The sequence below is a fragment of the Periplaneta americana genome, chromosome 16 (genome assembly GCF_040183065.1).
Source record: "Periplaneta americana isolate PAMFEO1 chromosome 16, P.americana_PAMFEO1_priV1, whole genome shotgun sequence".
Classification (NCBI taxonomy): Eukaryota; Metazoa; Arthropoda; class Insecta; order Blattodea; family Blattidae; genus Periplaneta; species Periplaneta americana.
The window spans coordinates 171,558,403-171,573,949 of NC_091132.1; the positions used below are offsets into that span (position 1 = coordinate 171,558,403).

A 15,547-nucleotide genomic window follows, 5' to 3' on the forward strand; every position below is an offset into this window, starting at 1 on the left:
TTATACTGTATTAAAAATTTCCTCCCATCATACCAACGAATATGTGATTTGAAACTGCCTATTCTTGAGCAAATTTTGGCGAGTGGAGACTGATATGATGATTGAGATAACATAATAATCTGAATTTATTTCCATCCACGTTACACTTGAATGACTTCTCGCCCACGAGACAAAATATGGAAGAGCGTTCACAGGACTGGAAGACACAATGCACAAATGTTACCTTTGAATTGTTTCTCGGATTTGCGAGTGCTTACGTGATATCTAAGATTTCCAGAAGCTATAAAACATTTGCCGCAGTATCACATCTGACAGACATCTTACTGTGATGAGCAAGTTCGTGGACTTCGCCAGTGTGAGTGCGGATATGTAACCGAAGTTTCGCCGATGCAGTGAAGCATTTACCACACGGGCGACATGTGAAAGGCTTCTCATTCGAGTGTGTTTGCTCGTGCTTTCTTAGATTACCTGAATTCGAGAAGATATTTCCACATGTGCCGCATTTGAATGGCTTCTCGCCAGTGTGTATGCGTACGTGAAGTTTAACTTCACCCTTCGTTGAAAACTTTTTGCCACAAGTGTCGCATTTGAATGGCTTCTCGCCAGTGTGCGTACGTATATGAATTGCAAGGTTTCCGGCCTTCCGGAAACATTTTGCACAGAAATGACACTTTAATGGCTTTTCACCGGTGTGAAGGAGTACATGAAGTTTGACTTGACCCTTTGTTGAAAACTTTTTTCCACAAGTATCGCATTTGAATGGCTTTTCGCCTGTGTGCGTGCGCATATGTACTGTAAGATCGTAGGCATGTCTGAAACCCTTGCCACAAAATTCGCAATCAAATCTCTTCTTCAAGTGAATGCGCACATGCGCTCTGAGAGTAGCTGAACTAGAAAAGATTTCTCCACAAGTACCGCATACACCCGCGTGAGTGCGTGCGTGCTTGTTCAGATTACTCAAACTAGAAAAGTTCTTTCCACAACGTATACATTTGAAAGGCTTCTCGCCAGTGTGCGTGCGTACATGGACCTTAAGATTCCATGAATTTTGAAGAAACTTGCCACACAAATCACAATTTAATTGCTTCTCGCACGTGCGATATCGTGTATGCTGTTTCAGCGTTCTCGAACTTGAGAAGTGTTTTCCACAAGTATCGCATTTGAATTGCTTCTCGTCTTCAATAGCTGAATTATGTGAGGCGGCATAATATTCAGGCCAAGTGCCCTCAACATGTGACGTTTCAATGACGTTAGTATTCGTAATGCTGCAATCAAAACGTTCAATCAGTGCATAATTAAGTAATTGATAGAAGAATTTACATCATTTATATAAAAGGAAACAGCAATGCATGACGTTTCTTCGCCAATACGATGTTAATGAAATCAATACCGATATGTATCTTCTAAAATGGTGTGTAAAGTTGAATTGTACCTAGTACTCTCAGTGCATAAAGTAAACCTTTAAAACACCTATGCGTAAAAAAGAAAACAAAGTAATCACTTTAGGTACTGCTATACTGAACGTAAAATTTCGTTAAGAAATTGATGCATTATCTCCATCTTTCATGACGTAAATATTACACGTAACATAAATAAGTAACAAATTTAATATTCATATCTGCATTTTAGCCCGAATTATTCTTTAGTTATATATGTAGTAGTTATTGCTTGCCTTGATTCAAAGATCTGAAGTAACTTCACTTTTGAGCAGTCTAATATCAAGTCTAGTACATACAGTCACGAAGCTTGAGTTGTGAGGTTGCTGGGAACAATAGACTGTGCTGGTACTAATGTTTAGGTGAGGGGTTTGGACTTTTTCCATTGCTGGTTGTCACAATAAAAAATTAAGACAACGTTTCGAAGGGTGGTTCTCCCTTCGTCTTCAGGTGGAAGGAAGTATGTATGTATTTATTCACACTGCAATGGGTATTACACTCAATAATGGCAATAATAAACTTGTTAATTAAAAATACAATTAATAATAAACGATTAGGGAAAACACGGAAATTTTACTTGAAGCAAGTAAAGCGATCGGTTTGGAAGTAAATCCCGAAAAGACAAAGTATATGATTATGTCTCGTGACGAGAATATTGTACGAAATGGAAATATAAAAATTGGAGATCTATCCTTCGAAGAGGTGGAAAAATTCAAATATCTTGGAGCAACAGTAACAAATATAAATGACACTCGGGAGGAAATTAAACGCAGAATAAATATGGGGAAATTCCTGTTATTATTCGGTTGAGAAACTTTTATCATCCAGTCTGTTGTCACAAAATCTGAAAGTTAGAATTTATAAAACAGTTATATTACCGGTTGTTCTGTATGGTTGTGAAACTTGGACTCTCACTCTGAGAGAAGAACATAGGTTAAGGGTATTTGAGAATAAGGTGCTTAGGAAAATATTTGGGGCTAAGCGGGATGAAATTACAGGAGAATGGAGAAAGTTACACAACACAGAACTGCACGCATTGCATTCTTCACCTGACATAATTAGGAACATTAAATCCAGACGTTTGAGATGGGCAGGGCATGTAGCACGTATGGGCGAATCAAGAAATGCATATAGAGTGTTAGTTGGGAGACCGGAGGGAAAAAGACCTTTGAAGAGGCCGAGACGTAGATGGGAGGATAATATTAAAATGGATCTGAGGGAGGTGGGATATGATGATAGAGACTGGATTAATCTTGCACAGGATAGAGACCGATGGCGGGCTTATGTGAGGGCGGCAATGAACCTTCGGGTTCCTTAAAAGCCATTTGTAAGTAAGTATTAATAATAATACCAATAATTAATACAAATAATTAATACTAACAATAATTTATAATAATAATAATAATAATAATAATAATAATAATAATAATAATAATAATAATAATAAGAGAAGGAGAGAAAGGAAAAACCTACTGTTGGGATCGTTACGTACAGCTATTCTGTATGACTGATCGTTGATTCCTGGCTTCGGTGGAGATTCTAGTTAAGAAAAACCCGAAGTCATTAACAGTATGTAAGCACTAAACCAAACGGAATGAAGAAGACGGGGGTGAAGTGGCTAAAAAATTGATGAAATACACACAAAAGGAGGGGGTGGGGAACTAAAAAATGAACAAGTGTTAAGATATATGTTATTTTAATGTACCGAAGTACATATGATATTTCCATGCAGATATTCTGCATCATCATACGATGAAAGAGTAATGGAACGGAGAAAAATTCTGTCCGGCGCCGGGATTTGAACCCGGGTTTTAAGCTCTACATGCTGATGCTTTATCCACTAAGCCACACCGGATACCATTACTCTTTCATTGTATGATGACGCAGAATATCTGCATGGAAATATCATATGTACTTCGGTACATTAAAATGATATAATATATGATATGCGTAAATCACTTCGTGAATTAAGACGGCGCTTATTCCGTCGGATCCCGGCCAACTAGTCACTCATAACGAGTGCAACTCAGCACATGTGTGGACTTCGGTCCTACGTTCATGGACATCTATGACGTAGTGCAGAGGGCGGCCACTAGAGGGAACCCAAGAGTTGGAGCTTAATCTGAGACGATTCTGTCCAACGCCGGGGTGGTATCCGGTGTGGCTTAGTGCATAAAGCATCAGCACGTAGAGCTGAAAACCCGGGTTCAAATCCCGGCGCCAGAGAGAATTTTTCTCCGTTGCATTACTCTTTCATCGTAAGTGTTAAGATACCGCAATAGAAAATAAAAGAAAGATAAAAAAGGAAAAAACTAGTAACAAGGGACATGATAAAAAAAACTACTACTGCCACCTAGCGGTAGCAGACATTACTACTAACTACTAAGCTGCAACACTAGGTTGCGTTGTCTAATGGTGGAGATGACCCCAGGTGGTATACGTGGTGTAGGTGACAGCATTCTTCCCTTTGTATTGTATATTTCTGATGTCTTGTCCAACTATGGGTAACCAAATATCCGGAAGAATTAGACTGGGTTGACTAATAGCATTGTCCGAAAAACTCATATGTGCGACTTCCTTGTATTTCCTCTGTGTCAGAGAACGCTCAGTTTCTAGGATTGAAGTATTTTCCTACTTTATGTTGTGTCCGGATTCAAAGCTGTGTTGCACTATTCTTGATTTATCTATTAGGCATTGTTTGAAGTTGTACTTGTGCTCCTTAATTCTTGTGGACAGAGGTCTGCTCGTTTCGCCTATATACACGCGACCGCATTCACACGGAATTTTATAAATGCAGTCTCTGGTATCCATGTAGTTAGGTTTGGGTTTGTTGTTGGACAGGATTCGGCTGAGTGTGCTCTCTGATTTGAAGACCGCTCTGATGTTATATTTCTTGGAGATTTTCTTGAATTTCTCGGAGGTGCCTTTCACATATGGGATAACTATGGTACTCGTTCTTGTTTTTTTGTTTATCATTTTTATGGCCTTTTTGATGAATTCTTGGGGATAACCGTTCGTTACAAAAGTGTTAGTGAGTGATTGTACTTCATTTTGAAGATCGGATTCTTTACTACAGATGTAGTTAGCCCTGTTGAGGAGGGTAGATATAATGCCTCTCTTTACATGTATGGGATGGTTGGACTGGAAATGAAGATACCTCCACAGTCTACTATATACAGTCGCGAAGCTTGAGCTGATTTTTTTGCAAATCTCACGATAAAGCGCTCCAAGCGGTTAGCAACTAGAAACAATAGACTGTCCACGGTCGACTTTGGATTTAGAGTGGACTGAGTCGTATTTCCATCAAGTGCTAGGTCGTTGCGTATTTCGCATTGATGCTCGTGAAGAAAAATCCTAACATCAATTTCTTATTTTACTTCTAGATGCAAAAAGTGGTTAATAAACAGCAGGAGGGAAGATCTAATGACAAAGAATGAAGCATATCTGTATAATAATATAAAGTTTTGCTCTCTTCATTTCGAAAACACACAATTTATGAATGAAAACAAAAATAAATTAATCTGGAATGCAGTTCCAACTTTATTTGATGTTTAAAATAAACCTGTTCTGTTATTACCTGCAGCTGAGAAACAAAAGCTTTGCACTAATTCTACGTCTGTATCAGCTGATTCCTTGAATAATTGTATTTTCAGACAACTCAGGCCTACTTCTTTTTTCAAAGGATATGTTTTTAATTATAGCTGTTAATTTTGTTGTTATTTTTATTTGTTACTTTACTAGAGACGTAGAAAAAGTAAGTCTGTTACAATAAAATTTATTGATCACGTTTTATTTCCTATTCTGGTGTGATTATTATTGCTTAACCTCAACCCACTTTAACTACATAAGCCTACACTACAAGTACCAGTACACGTAAGTTACTCCCATTAATTCATATTTCCATTATTATTGTTATTATATTATTGTTGTAAAGGAAAATGCGAATTAATATTTATTGGTTACATAGTTCATTATCGTTATAATCCTGAATGAGTGAAGCGATTATAGTAAATTTCAGTTCGTTTTGCACAAACAAAAATAATATTAACCTATGTCTTGCAGGTATCTTCGAGTTTATGGTGGAATTTAATATACTTCATTAAAATAATAAATTAACTTTATGCATTTAATATTTCAATATTAGAAAGAAGGTGTTAATTTTTCCAAAAGAACACGACAACGAAAGTGTAACACATTTTGTCATCTGCTGGGAGAGATCTGTGATGATGAGGCGATAGTAGCGATCCTAGTGGTGAGCAACTACCCATGATTGCATTTTTACTACATATTGAGCTTCGCGACTGTATACAGTAGACTGTGATACCTCCCCGTATGTGTGGATTTCCGGTAGACTGTGGTTGCCAGTTTGTCTTGGTCCATCGTGACTAATAATCTAGAAATGGCAAACAATTGTCTTTTTCCAATTCCATCGTGAACTGGATAGAGGGGTGGAGTGAGTTGAGATGTATTAAGAAGCCATCTAATAATTGGGGACTATGAGGCCATATTATGAATGTATCATCTACATAACGGAGCCACAGGGTAGGTTTATGGCTGGCAGTAGATAAGGTCAGTTCCTCGAAATATTCCATGTAGATGTTGCTGATGAGATGGGAAAGGGGGGGGAACCCATCGCCATGCCTTCGTTCTGTTGGAAGAGCCTGTTGTTAAAAACAAAATAAGTCGTCTTAAGACAAATATCCAGTAGTTCCATTATTGACTCTATGGAGAGTTGAGTGTACGAAGAGATGTTATCAGCTTCCAATTTTCTTTTTATAACAGAAAGAGCTTCATCTACTGGGACATTTGTAAATAGGCTACCACGTCAAAGCTCACAAAGGTGTCGTGCTGGTACTATTTCGCAATGTCTGTGATGAGGTGCTAATTGCGATCCTAGTGGTTAGCATATGGATGAGTATTCCCTACGCATTGAGCTTCATGACTAGATATTTGTCTATGTGTTGGATCAACTGAGAGCGCGTGTATGAAATAGTGTTTCGGTTAATAGTAGTGTTATAGCACAGTATAAAAAGAATCAGTAGGGACAACTCTTGTCGGCACCTTTGATGTTGTTGGTACTAAATGCAAGCTCAGTAAGGTCTAGTTCTCAATGAATCCAACTATGTCGCTAGTATCAAAATATTAGTAAAATATTTACTTATTTATTTTATTGGTCAGTAATAGGAATAATCTTGTAGGTATAATATCTATCATTAATATTATGTCGCTGGGAAGTCAAAATACTTATATCCATTGTTGACGTTCATGTTCGCACTTCACGCCGTGATGTATTATGTTGTACTTGGATCAGTTTTACCAACATAAGCCTCAAACAGTGACTTGAACGTTAGCGTCAATTAGTCGATATTTTCGTGGTGATTGCATACGGAAGTAATTTTTATTATGGCTATATTGCCGTTCCTTTGCCTCATGTCTTTAAAATTGTTAAAAGATGAGTAATGAAAGTTTTCAGTTAATATTAAATTATGCGAGACCTGTCGTAGATGGAGATCCATCTGGTGGAGGTTCCAGATAATACACCTGGTTTCGTGACATGCGCACTCAGAATTTGTTCCCACGAAATGGCTCAGGTGTCTCTACCAACGAGCACAGAATGCGTAGAGTAGACATGAACAGCTTCAGGGTGAAGCCGATTTTGTGGACAGTCGCCATTATGATGCTACCAAAACACTGGGCTCCCGGTTAGCACATGGGCAGTTGATTGTGATGTTGCATCGTTGTTTTAATTAATAAATGAACTAATTCCAAAATGCCTACATGTACTGTGTATAGCCGCACAAACAGGTTTCCAAAAAAAAAATCCTGAAATTACTTTTCACAGGTAAATATGCATGTGTGAAATGTACTTATTACCGGTAGATAATGAATGATTTAGCCTAGATTAGTCGGTTAGATTCATATTGTTCACGTATTAGGTTGATTAAGAGAAAGGATTAGTGTATTGATATTGTTTAATTAATTTTTATAATCAGACTTACGCTTTGTAGACTTAGCATTTACGAGCGAAGCTAACCTAACAACCCAAGTTGGTAGTTTGTGTCGCGTGCTATAGATAATGGGTGTACCGAGGTTTCTCTTCAACCGAATACACGTATTCGTTTCATGAAGGAAAAGAAATAGTGTATTAATATTATTGTAATTAATTTTTATAATCACGAAATCAGACATGCTTTGCAGCTAACCTAATAACCCATGTTGGAAGTTTGTGTCGCGTGCTACAGAAAATGGGTGTACCAAGGTTTCTCTTCAACCGAATGTAGGTGTTCGTTTGACGAAGGAAAAGAAATAGTGTATTAATATTATTGTAATTAATTTTTATAATCACGAAATCAGACATGCTTTGCAGCTAACCTAACAACCCATGTTGGACGTTCGTGTCGCGTGCTATAGAAAATGGGTGTACTGAAGTTTCTCTTCAACCGAATATACGTATTCGTTTCATGAAGGAAAAGAAATAGTGTATTAATATTATTGTAATTAATTTTTATAATCACGAAATCAGATGATAATGAGGCTGCTGATAGCTGCTGTCTTAAAGCAATCAGAAAGGTACATCACACAACTTATAATTTTTTCAAGATTATAATCCTAACAGTCTCTGAAAAAGAAAATTAAGTGTACGCACTTTTAACATTGGTAAGCTAGAACCTATCCGGAAACTCGTACAAAAGTAGCTTCATTAACTTGGTCGTGAACTAACTTGACCCATTTGATTAAACTTCACTTTTGTTCGCCATTATAATCTAATTATATACTATAAACGAAAAGCCTATCAAATATTATATGGTTAAGAATATTCCACTTTTTCTCTAAACAAAATCGGGACATCTATACTAAATACTGGCAAAAGGAAGAGAATGATAATTTTCGTTAAGAAGCAAGTTTCATTATTAAATCGAAGCAAATGGATCAACCTATAAAAGTAAATATTATAGGTTAGCATTTTTATTGGACTAGTAGCAAAATAAGGTCAAACTGTTATCTTCCTTTTTTATCATTATTGTTTGTTTAACCTTCCAGAGTACCTATTAAATACTATACTGCAGTTTGAAGAGCTGTCAATTTAAATATGTATATATGTGATTTATCGATGACAGTTTCGCAAGTTTTGCTAAAAATACGTGCCTAGCGATTCTGTATTACGAAACAAACAAAGAAAGTGTGATCCTCCAGGAAATTAGGGACATATGGAATTCCTATTATCATAAGATCTTCTATAGCGTAATAGCTATTTTGCAATGTTTTGGTAGCAACAAGATGGCGTCAGGTCCATCAAACCGGCTTCACTCCATCCAATGGTATTAAGATGCTAGTGTCTACTCTACGTATTCTGTGCTCGTTGGTCTCTACTGAATGTTCTCTATACTGTGGTTATAGTGGTTCCAAACAGAAGTTGCTAGTGAATATTAGTATAATAAGGGTGGAAATGTCCACTGAATGTGCACGAGTGTTAGAGAATTGATACTTATAAATAAAGAAATAGAAAAGTATATAAATATATCACGTGGAGTAGGTTGGTGACCGACATTTTTGGAAATCGTCAACAACGCCAGAGATAATACAATACTCGTAAAGGCAATACCAACTGCAAGAGCTCAAAATGCAGACAGCGCCAACTGCTGAACATACGAAGAACTAATCTCTAAGGACGACCCGTCCATGGGATGTGAGGGCTAGTGTAAGGGCTGGTTCCACAAAGACTGTACGGGACTGAGTGCAGGAGACTACAGTACACTCAAGAAACCAAGGTGTTCTGTCATGTGGCTATGCAACGCATGCAGAGATGACATAACCATGATGAAGAACGGGAGAGAGGAATTGAAGGCACTACGTGAAGAAATAACCCTAATACGTTCAAGCATCCAGGAAATGATGGCTACGGAAATAAGGAAGGCCTTAAAAGAGCTGAGAAATACACGGCCAACAGTTATTGCAAATACAGGGATAAAGTAGAGAGAGAATAAGAAGCGAGCCCAAGTACCACCGGAGAGAAAAGTGACCACAGAAGAGAGAGACAATGAAAGCAATCACTGGACCTATTGGGAGAACAGGAACCGGTAGCAAATACGGGCAGCGAGTTACAACAAACACTTGGTTTCACGCGCGTACTATTTATTTTCTTTATTTCATATTTTCAATACTTTCTTATCAATATACCATCAGTAAAAAATATGTGTTTATTTGTACTTTCAATGCGGAATCTATCTATATATTTTTAAAATACTTTTTCCTTGGCAAATGCGTCTTAATGAGGAAAAAATTTAAATTTCTTCATTTCCATAAAAAGTAAGAAAATCTGTTTATGCTCGACCATGCCGAAATGTAGTAATTATACACCTGGTAGCAGTCCTTTAATGCATGTCATTAAAGTACACCTACTCATTAAAGTACAGGTGTTCAGCCAATGACGAGTCAGCTTTGTACCGTTATAAAACCTCAGCCAATGACGAGTCAGCTTTGTACTGTTATAAAACCTCAGCCAATGACTATTAGGCTTTGTACCATTATGAAACCGCAAGTATCGATTATTCTCGGATATGCAATCGAAAGAGAATTAGTGAAAAGTCACGGAGGCTGGAAATCCAATACTGTCGCAGAAGGTTATGTTCTGTTACTATAATAATTAGAGTTAATTGTAAATAATATTCAAATAAATTCAATTTGTCATCTCGTTTTTCAATGTCTAATTTAATTTCAATGTTATATCAAAGTTAATATTTAGTTTACTCTGTAGGTTCTTATAGGCTGTCAAGGTCAATGTGGCCATCTGTTCCTCGGAAAAAATCAATATTTTCGCGTCTGCGCACATCTCACAATTTACGAGGTATTGCTCAAGGCCAGTTAGATACAAATAAAATAAATAATTTCAAGTCAGATATATGGTCGAGCATAAAAAGTCGTATGAAACTCGCCTATAATGATAATTAAGAAGCTCGTATGAAAATTATGAAACTCGCTTGCGCTCGTTTCATAAACATCCATACTCGCTTCTTAATTACTATCATTATAGGCTCGCTGCATAATGTACTATTATAATTCAATATAAACTTTAATTTCTCAGCATCAAAATAAACCATGAATTTGAACATTGGGTGAAAGGGTTTCGGAGCTACAACAGTTTAAATTTGCTAATTTTATGAAAATACGATAAATTTAAATATTTTTAATTTAAACACTATGAAGTTCTGATGCTTCAAACTTTGCACAAAGCATTGTATCACAGTTATCTACGTACAAAAAAAGTTTCATTGTATTTAGAAATTGTAAAGTCAATTTTCTCTATATTTCGGTCAATTTGAGATGGAATAGCTCATACATAAAAATGTGGAAATGAGAGCATATTTAGAAGGTGTAGAATTGCGTGACTATGAAAGGAAATTTTTGGCCTGTGACATGCAATCTTTGTGAGATTCAAACCTGTTGGCCTAGAGTCCAACCTTTGTTGAAAGAATTGTGAATTCGAAATACCAAAATGGCATAATATAATAACTACCACGTGAGAGAAAGGACAAAGGTTTATTTACATATGTGTTCCGGAGTAGACGACAGACCTATTCTTCTCCCTATCAATAACACTGCTCGTAGAGGACAATTTCTCACATTAGTATTTTTTACATCATATACCTGAACCAGCTAAACCAAAACACATTGATGCCTTACACACTTCACTCACCTCTCAGTTGGAACTTCACATTCCTCTTCCTTTATCTCCAGCTTATTCTGCACAAATATCTCTTCCTGAAAACAATGAATACAGAGGGAGTCAAACCTAAGTTACCGGCATTCTTATGGGTCAAATTTCGAGGGCAGCAAATTGGAGTTTTCCTGGTTAGTTATTTCGTTTAAACCCAGCGACAGATAGAATGTGGGGATATTACATTTTAGTATATACAGTTTCGAAGCTCAATACTTAATAAATATGCATACATAGATAGTTGCTGACCACCGGGATCGCTACTATCGCCTCAGCGCAGACCCTTTCCCGAGGAGACGATAATGTATGTTCGGGTTTTCTATTTCAGTGTATGGAGCTCAGTAAAATATTATATTATAACTTTATTGCGTATCATTGTTAAGTTTTATTTAGTGTAATGTGTCCATAAGTTTACTTCTTATTGCATAATTTGTTGCAGAAATAATTAATTTAATGTGTTAATTTAATGTGAAGAGAATTTTACATGTTAACATAATCTATTCGCCTCAACATTTTAAGTTTAGAATGGAAGCTATTTTGAGGTTTAATAAAAAAGAATTTATATTGTGATTTTAATTTAGCACATCTACCTTCCTTAATTGTAGATAGAAAATTTACCGTACCACTCCTATTAAATTAGTGTACGTACGATTGTGTTACTTCGACTCTTAGGAAGAAGATAAATGCAATAATTCAGTACATACTCGATTGTAGTATTAAAATACAGACAAATTGAATGTGCGGCGTATCATACATGACATTATGCTTAATTATAATGTATAACTGCGAATATAGGAATATAAATAATAACCTATAATTTCCATATCACATAACATAGGCAGGGCATTGGAGACTTTGTAAATCTAGTTGCTCTAGTAATAGTGCTGTGAGGTTACCATATTTTAATATAGCCAAGTGTTCGAAGGCCAATAAGGCAGCACTCATTAAGCGGTGGAACTAGCGCTGAGGTAGTTCCTGCGATTTCGGAAGTGAAAATCGTTGAATTTTTTGTGGAAGTGCAGGTGATCGTATAAGCAAGACATAATAAAAGCCAAAACTAACCAAACCTAACCAGTCACATATCCGTATATGCAAGAGTATGAGTACAAAGGAACTACCTCTGCGCTAGTTTAGCCTACTAACAAAGTACATTAATCAGACTTCAGATTGGAGTACCGTAAGAAACGAATAAATACAACTGAAATCGAGACAAATTGCATTTACAAGTTATCACACGTATGCTTAATTATAATGTATAAATGCGAATATTGAAGTATTGGTACAGTAAACATAACCTATACTTTCAACATATCAAAATATCCGTGTGGTGCAACTGAAAATTTATTATTGAATCATGCATAAATGAATGTACAAGAATTTCGCAATATTTAATCCAAATAAAGGCAGGTATTACACATACGAACCACGTAATTTTTACACCAAAAATAATATTACACTTTAACTCGCAAGTGAATTATGTCTGAAGTGTCTCATAATCACTGTTTTAAATTTATTAATGCAATTACACTACATTTTAGAGAAATATATGTTACTCTTTATGCCTTGCAACTAATTTATATGATTGAAACGCCACCCTCCATGATCGGGTTAAGCGAGTCACATGGTCTGCCTATATTAAACCAAGATGGCAGTGACACAGTCTATTCTTCCCCAGTACTCATAGCGCTCCAAGCGGCTAGCAACTATCGCGAGGAATGCAAAAAATCATCCCAAGCTTCGCAACTATATATACTAAACTGTACGGATACTTTGCTATCTGCGCTAAGCCAGTAACAATATTCTGTCAATACTTCTCATTGTTTATCTGCATTACTGAGTAGAACAAACTGTATTCAGACCCAATTCAACCGTAGTTAGACACAAAATACAAAATTCTACTTGTCCCCGACTTCTGATTTCTTTCGGTGAATTTTTCTTCTTATTGGGAAAACTACATATTTCCCTGCAATTTTTAATTATTTAACACGTCAACCGAATGCATGTCTGCCTCTGGCAAATGCAGCCCATGATTGCGTGAACACTAAACTTGAGTAAACACAAATCATATGCAAACCTGCATCTGTAGGTGTGTTTCAAACGTCTAAAATGAGATGTCGTTCTGTAATTCTGATTGTTGCTTATAATTCTGATTGTTGTGTTATACAGTGTAAATGTCCGATTATTAAAGAGTCCTCTGAAGTTAAGTATTTAGGCATAATTTTCGATAATCATTTAAAATGGAATTAACACATTAATTACCTTTGTAATAAATTACGTAAAATAGTATATTATTTTGTTTTATTGAGGAATTACTTGTCAATAAGTTCATTACGCACAATATATTTAACTTTATTTCAATCGGTAATATTATGTATGGAATTATAGGATGGGGTAGCTCATTTAAATCCAATTTTAATCCACTTTATTTATTACAGAAGAAAATAATTAAAATATGTCTTCATAAACCTATTGATTTTCCATCTCAAAATTTGTTTCTAGACTTTAATGTACTTAACGAAAAACAAATTTATTATACTGTATTAATAAAATTCATACATAAAAATCGAAATAATTTTGAATTGTATTCTCATAGTTATGAAACAAAAGGTATGAATTCTTTAAGATTGTTTGAACCAAAATGCAACACTGTTACAGTATTTAATAATAGTAGTAATTTAGGCCCAAGAATATATAACAAATTTATATTTAAATATCCTAATCTTGTCTATTTTAATAGTTGTAGTATTAAATTTAAAAAGTTAGGTATGGATTTTATAAAAATTAAAAAATTGTAAATTTAAATTTATATACTATAATTGCACAGTAGACATAAGACAAATTGTATTATAAAATTATTAATTTCAATTCAGGAATCCGCTCCTGACCACGAGTTCTACTCTTTCAGGGGCGAGCTAAAGTTTTTCTGTATATATTATATTTTATGTTACAATTATTAGCAAAATAATAAATAAATAAATAAATGTAACTACAATTTATATTACGTTTTTCTCAATACCATTCGAACACCCAACTAACAGAGATTGACACTGCAAAATGCCAGAAGGATTGTTCCAACAGGTTAGTGCAAACAAGGAAAACCATGCTCAGTGTCCCCCACAGAGCTTGGAAGAAACAACTAACCATGAATACACTAGTTACCGCCAGCTATAGAGCAACGTTTGTGGTTTATAAAGGGAACCCTATCAATACATCCCCCATTTAATGCCATGTATCTTGTAGATGTGAAGTTCTTAGAAGAAAAATATGGAGAAATTGAATGACAATATCTGACACCAGACTGAAAGCACTGCAATGGTAAACCTGCAACATGTGTACAATAATATTTTCAAAAATCAGAACAATGTCCGTTTTAAACGTTTATGTGTAACAATTTCAACACCTCCTACAAGTTAAGAGCAATTCTGTTAATTTAGCTGTCATTGTTTGCCAGCGCATCCAAAGCCCGTTCAATCTTATTGATGTTTAATATATCACAGTCATCAAACTAGGAAGCAATCACTAAATGTGCTACCGTATCAAGGGAATACTTTAAATATTAATTTTAGATCCTATCTTCATGGCAGAAGGCAATTAGTCTCAATAGGTGAAAATTGGTCAAGTCTCTCTAGTATACATTATGGTGTTCAACAAGGCTCAATAAGTGGTCCACTGCTATTCTCAGTAGCAATAGATGACCTTCCTAAATTCATTAAAGCTATAACAATTGTGTATGCTGATGACATTACAGTCTTATGTTCTAGCTCTACTCTGAATGAATTACATGCTCTAACCAATGATATTCTGTCACAGATGGCTTTATGGTTTGAATCTAATAGTTTTTTCCTTAATCAAGAGAAGACTATCAACATAACTTTTACCCTAAATCATGTAATAAAAAAGGACAAATTACAAAACTATACCAAATTTCTTAGACTCCAGTTTAACATGGGAAAAACATATCGATTATATATATATATATATATATATATATATATATATGCACAAAATTATCAAGAGTTATATATTTATTAAAGAAATTAGTGACTTGTGTTTCTCAAAATTATTTAAGATGTGCCTACTTTTCGTTCTTTCAGTCGATAATTAGGTATGCCTTAATTTTCTGGGGAAATGGTAGCAAAATTGGGAGCGTCTTGATTTTGCAAAAGAAAGCCATTAGAATTCTATGTCAATCAAACTATCTTCAACATTGTCGACCTCTTTTCAAACAATCACAGATATTAACTGTCATAAATTTATATATATATATATATATATATATATATATATATATATATATATATATATATACACGACCTAGTCCTTTACACTCGACAAAATATAGACAATTACTCATTAGTAGCCAATATACATGATCATGAAATTAGAAATAGTGAAC

The 15,547-nt window shown here is 35.3% G+C and overlaps 1 protein-coding gene across 2 annotated transcripts in view; it reads right to left on the bottom strand.

Annotated features, from left to right (window-relative positions):
- The window catches only part of LOC138691913 (gastrula zinc finger protein XlCGF57.1-like), a 59,422-nt gene that overhangs the window by 24,548 nt on the left and 19,327 nt on the right, over window positions 1-15,547 (bottom strand). Inside the window, exons 4-5 of one of the 2 annotated variants that reach the window (XM_069814533.1) lie at window positions 11,131-11,195; window positions 108-1,265 (exon numbers count right to left, since the gene is read on the bottom strand). In XM_069814533.1, the coding sequence (XP_069670634.1) occupies window positions 281-1,265; window positions 11,131-11,195 (1,050 nt within the window). In that variant the 3' untranslated portion in view covers window positions 108-280. Of the gene's footprint in view, window positions 1-107; window positions 1,266-11,130; window positions 11,196-15,547 lie in introns of those variants that run through there. The other variant, XM_069814534.1, reaches the window with a different exon arrangement.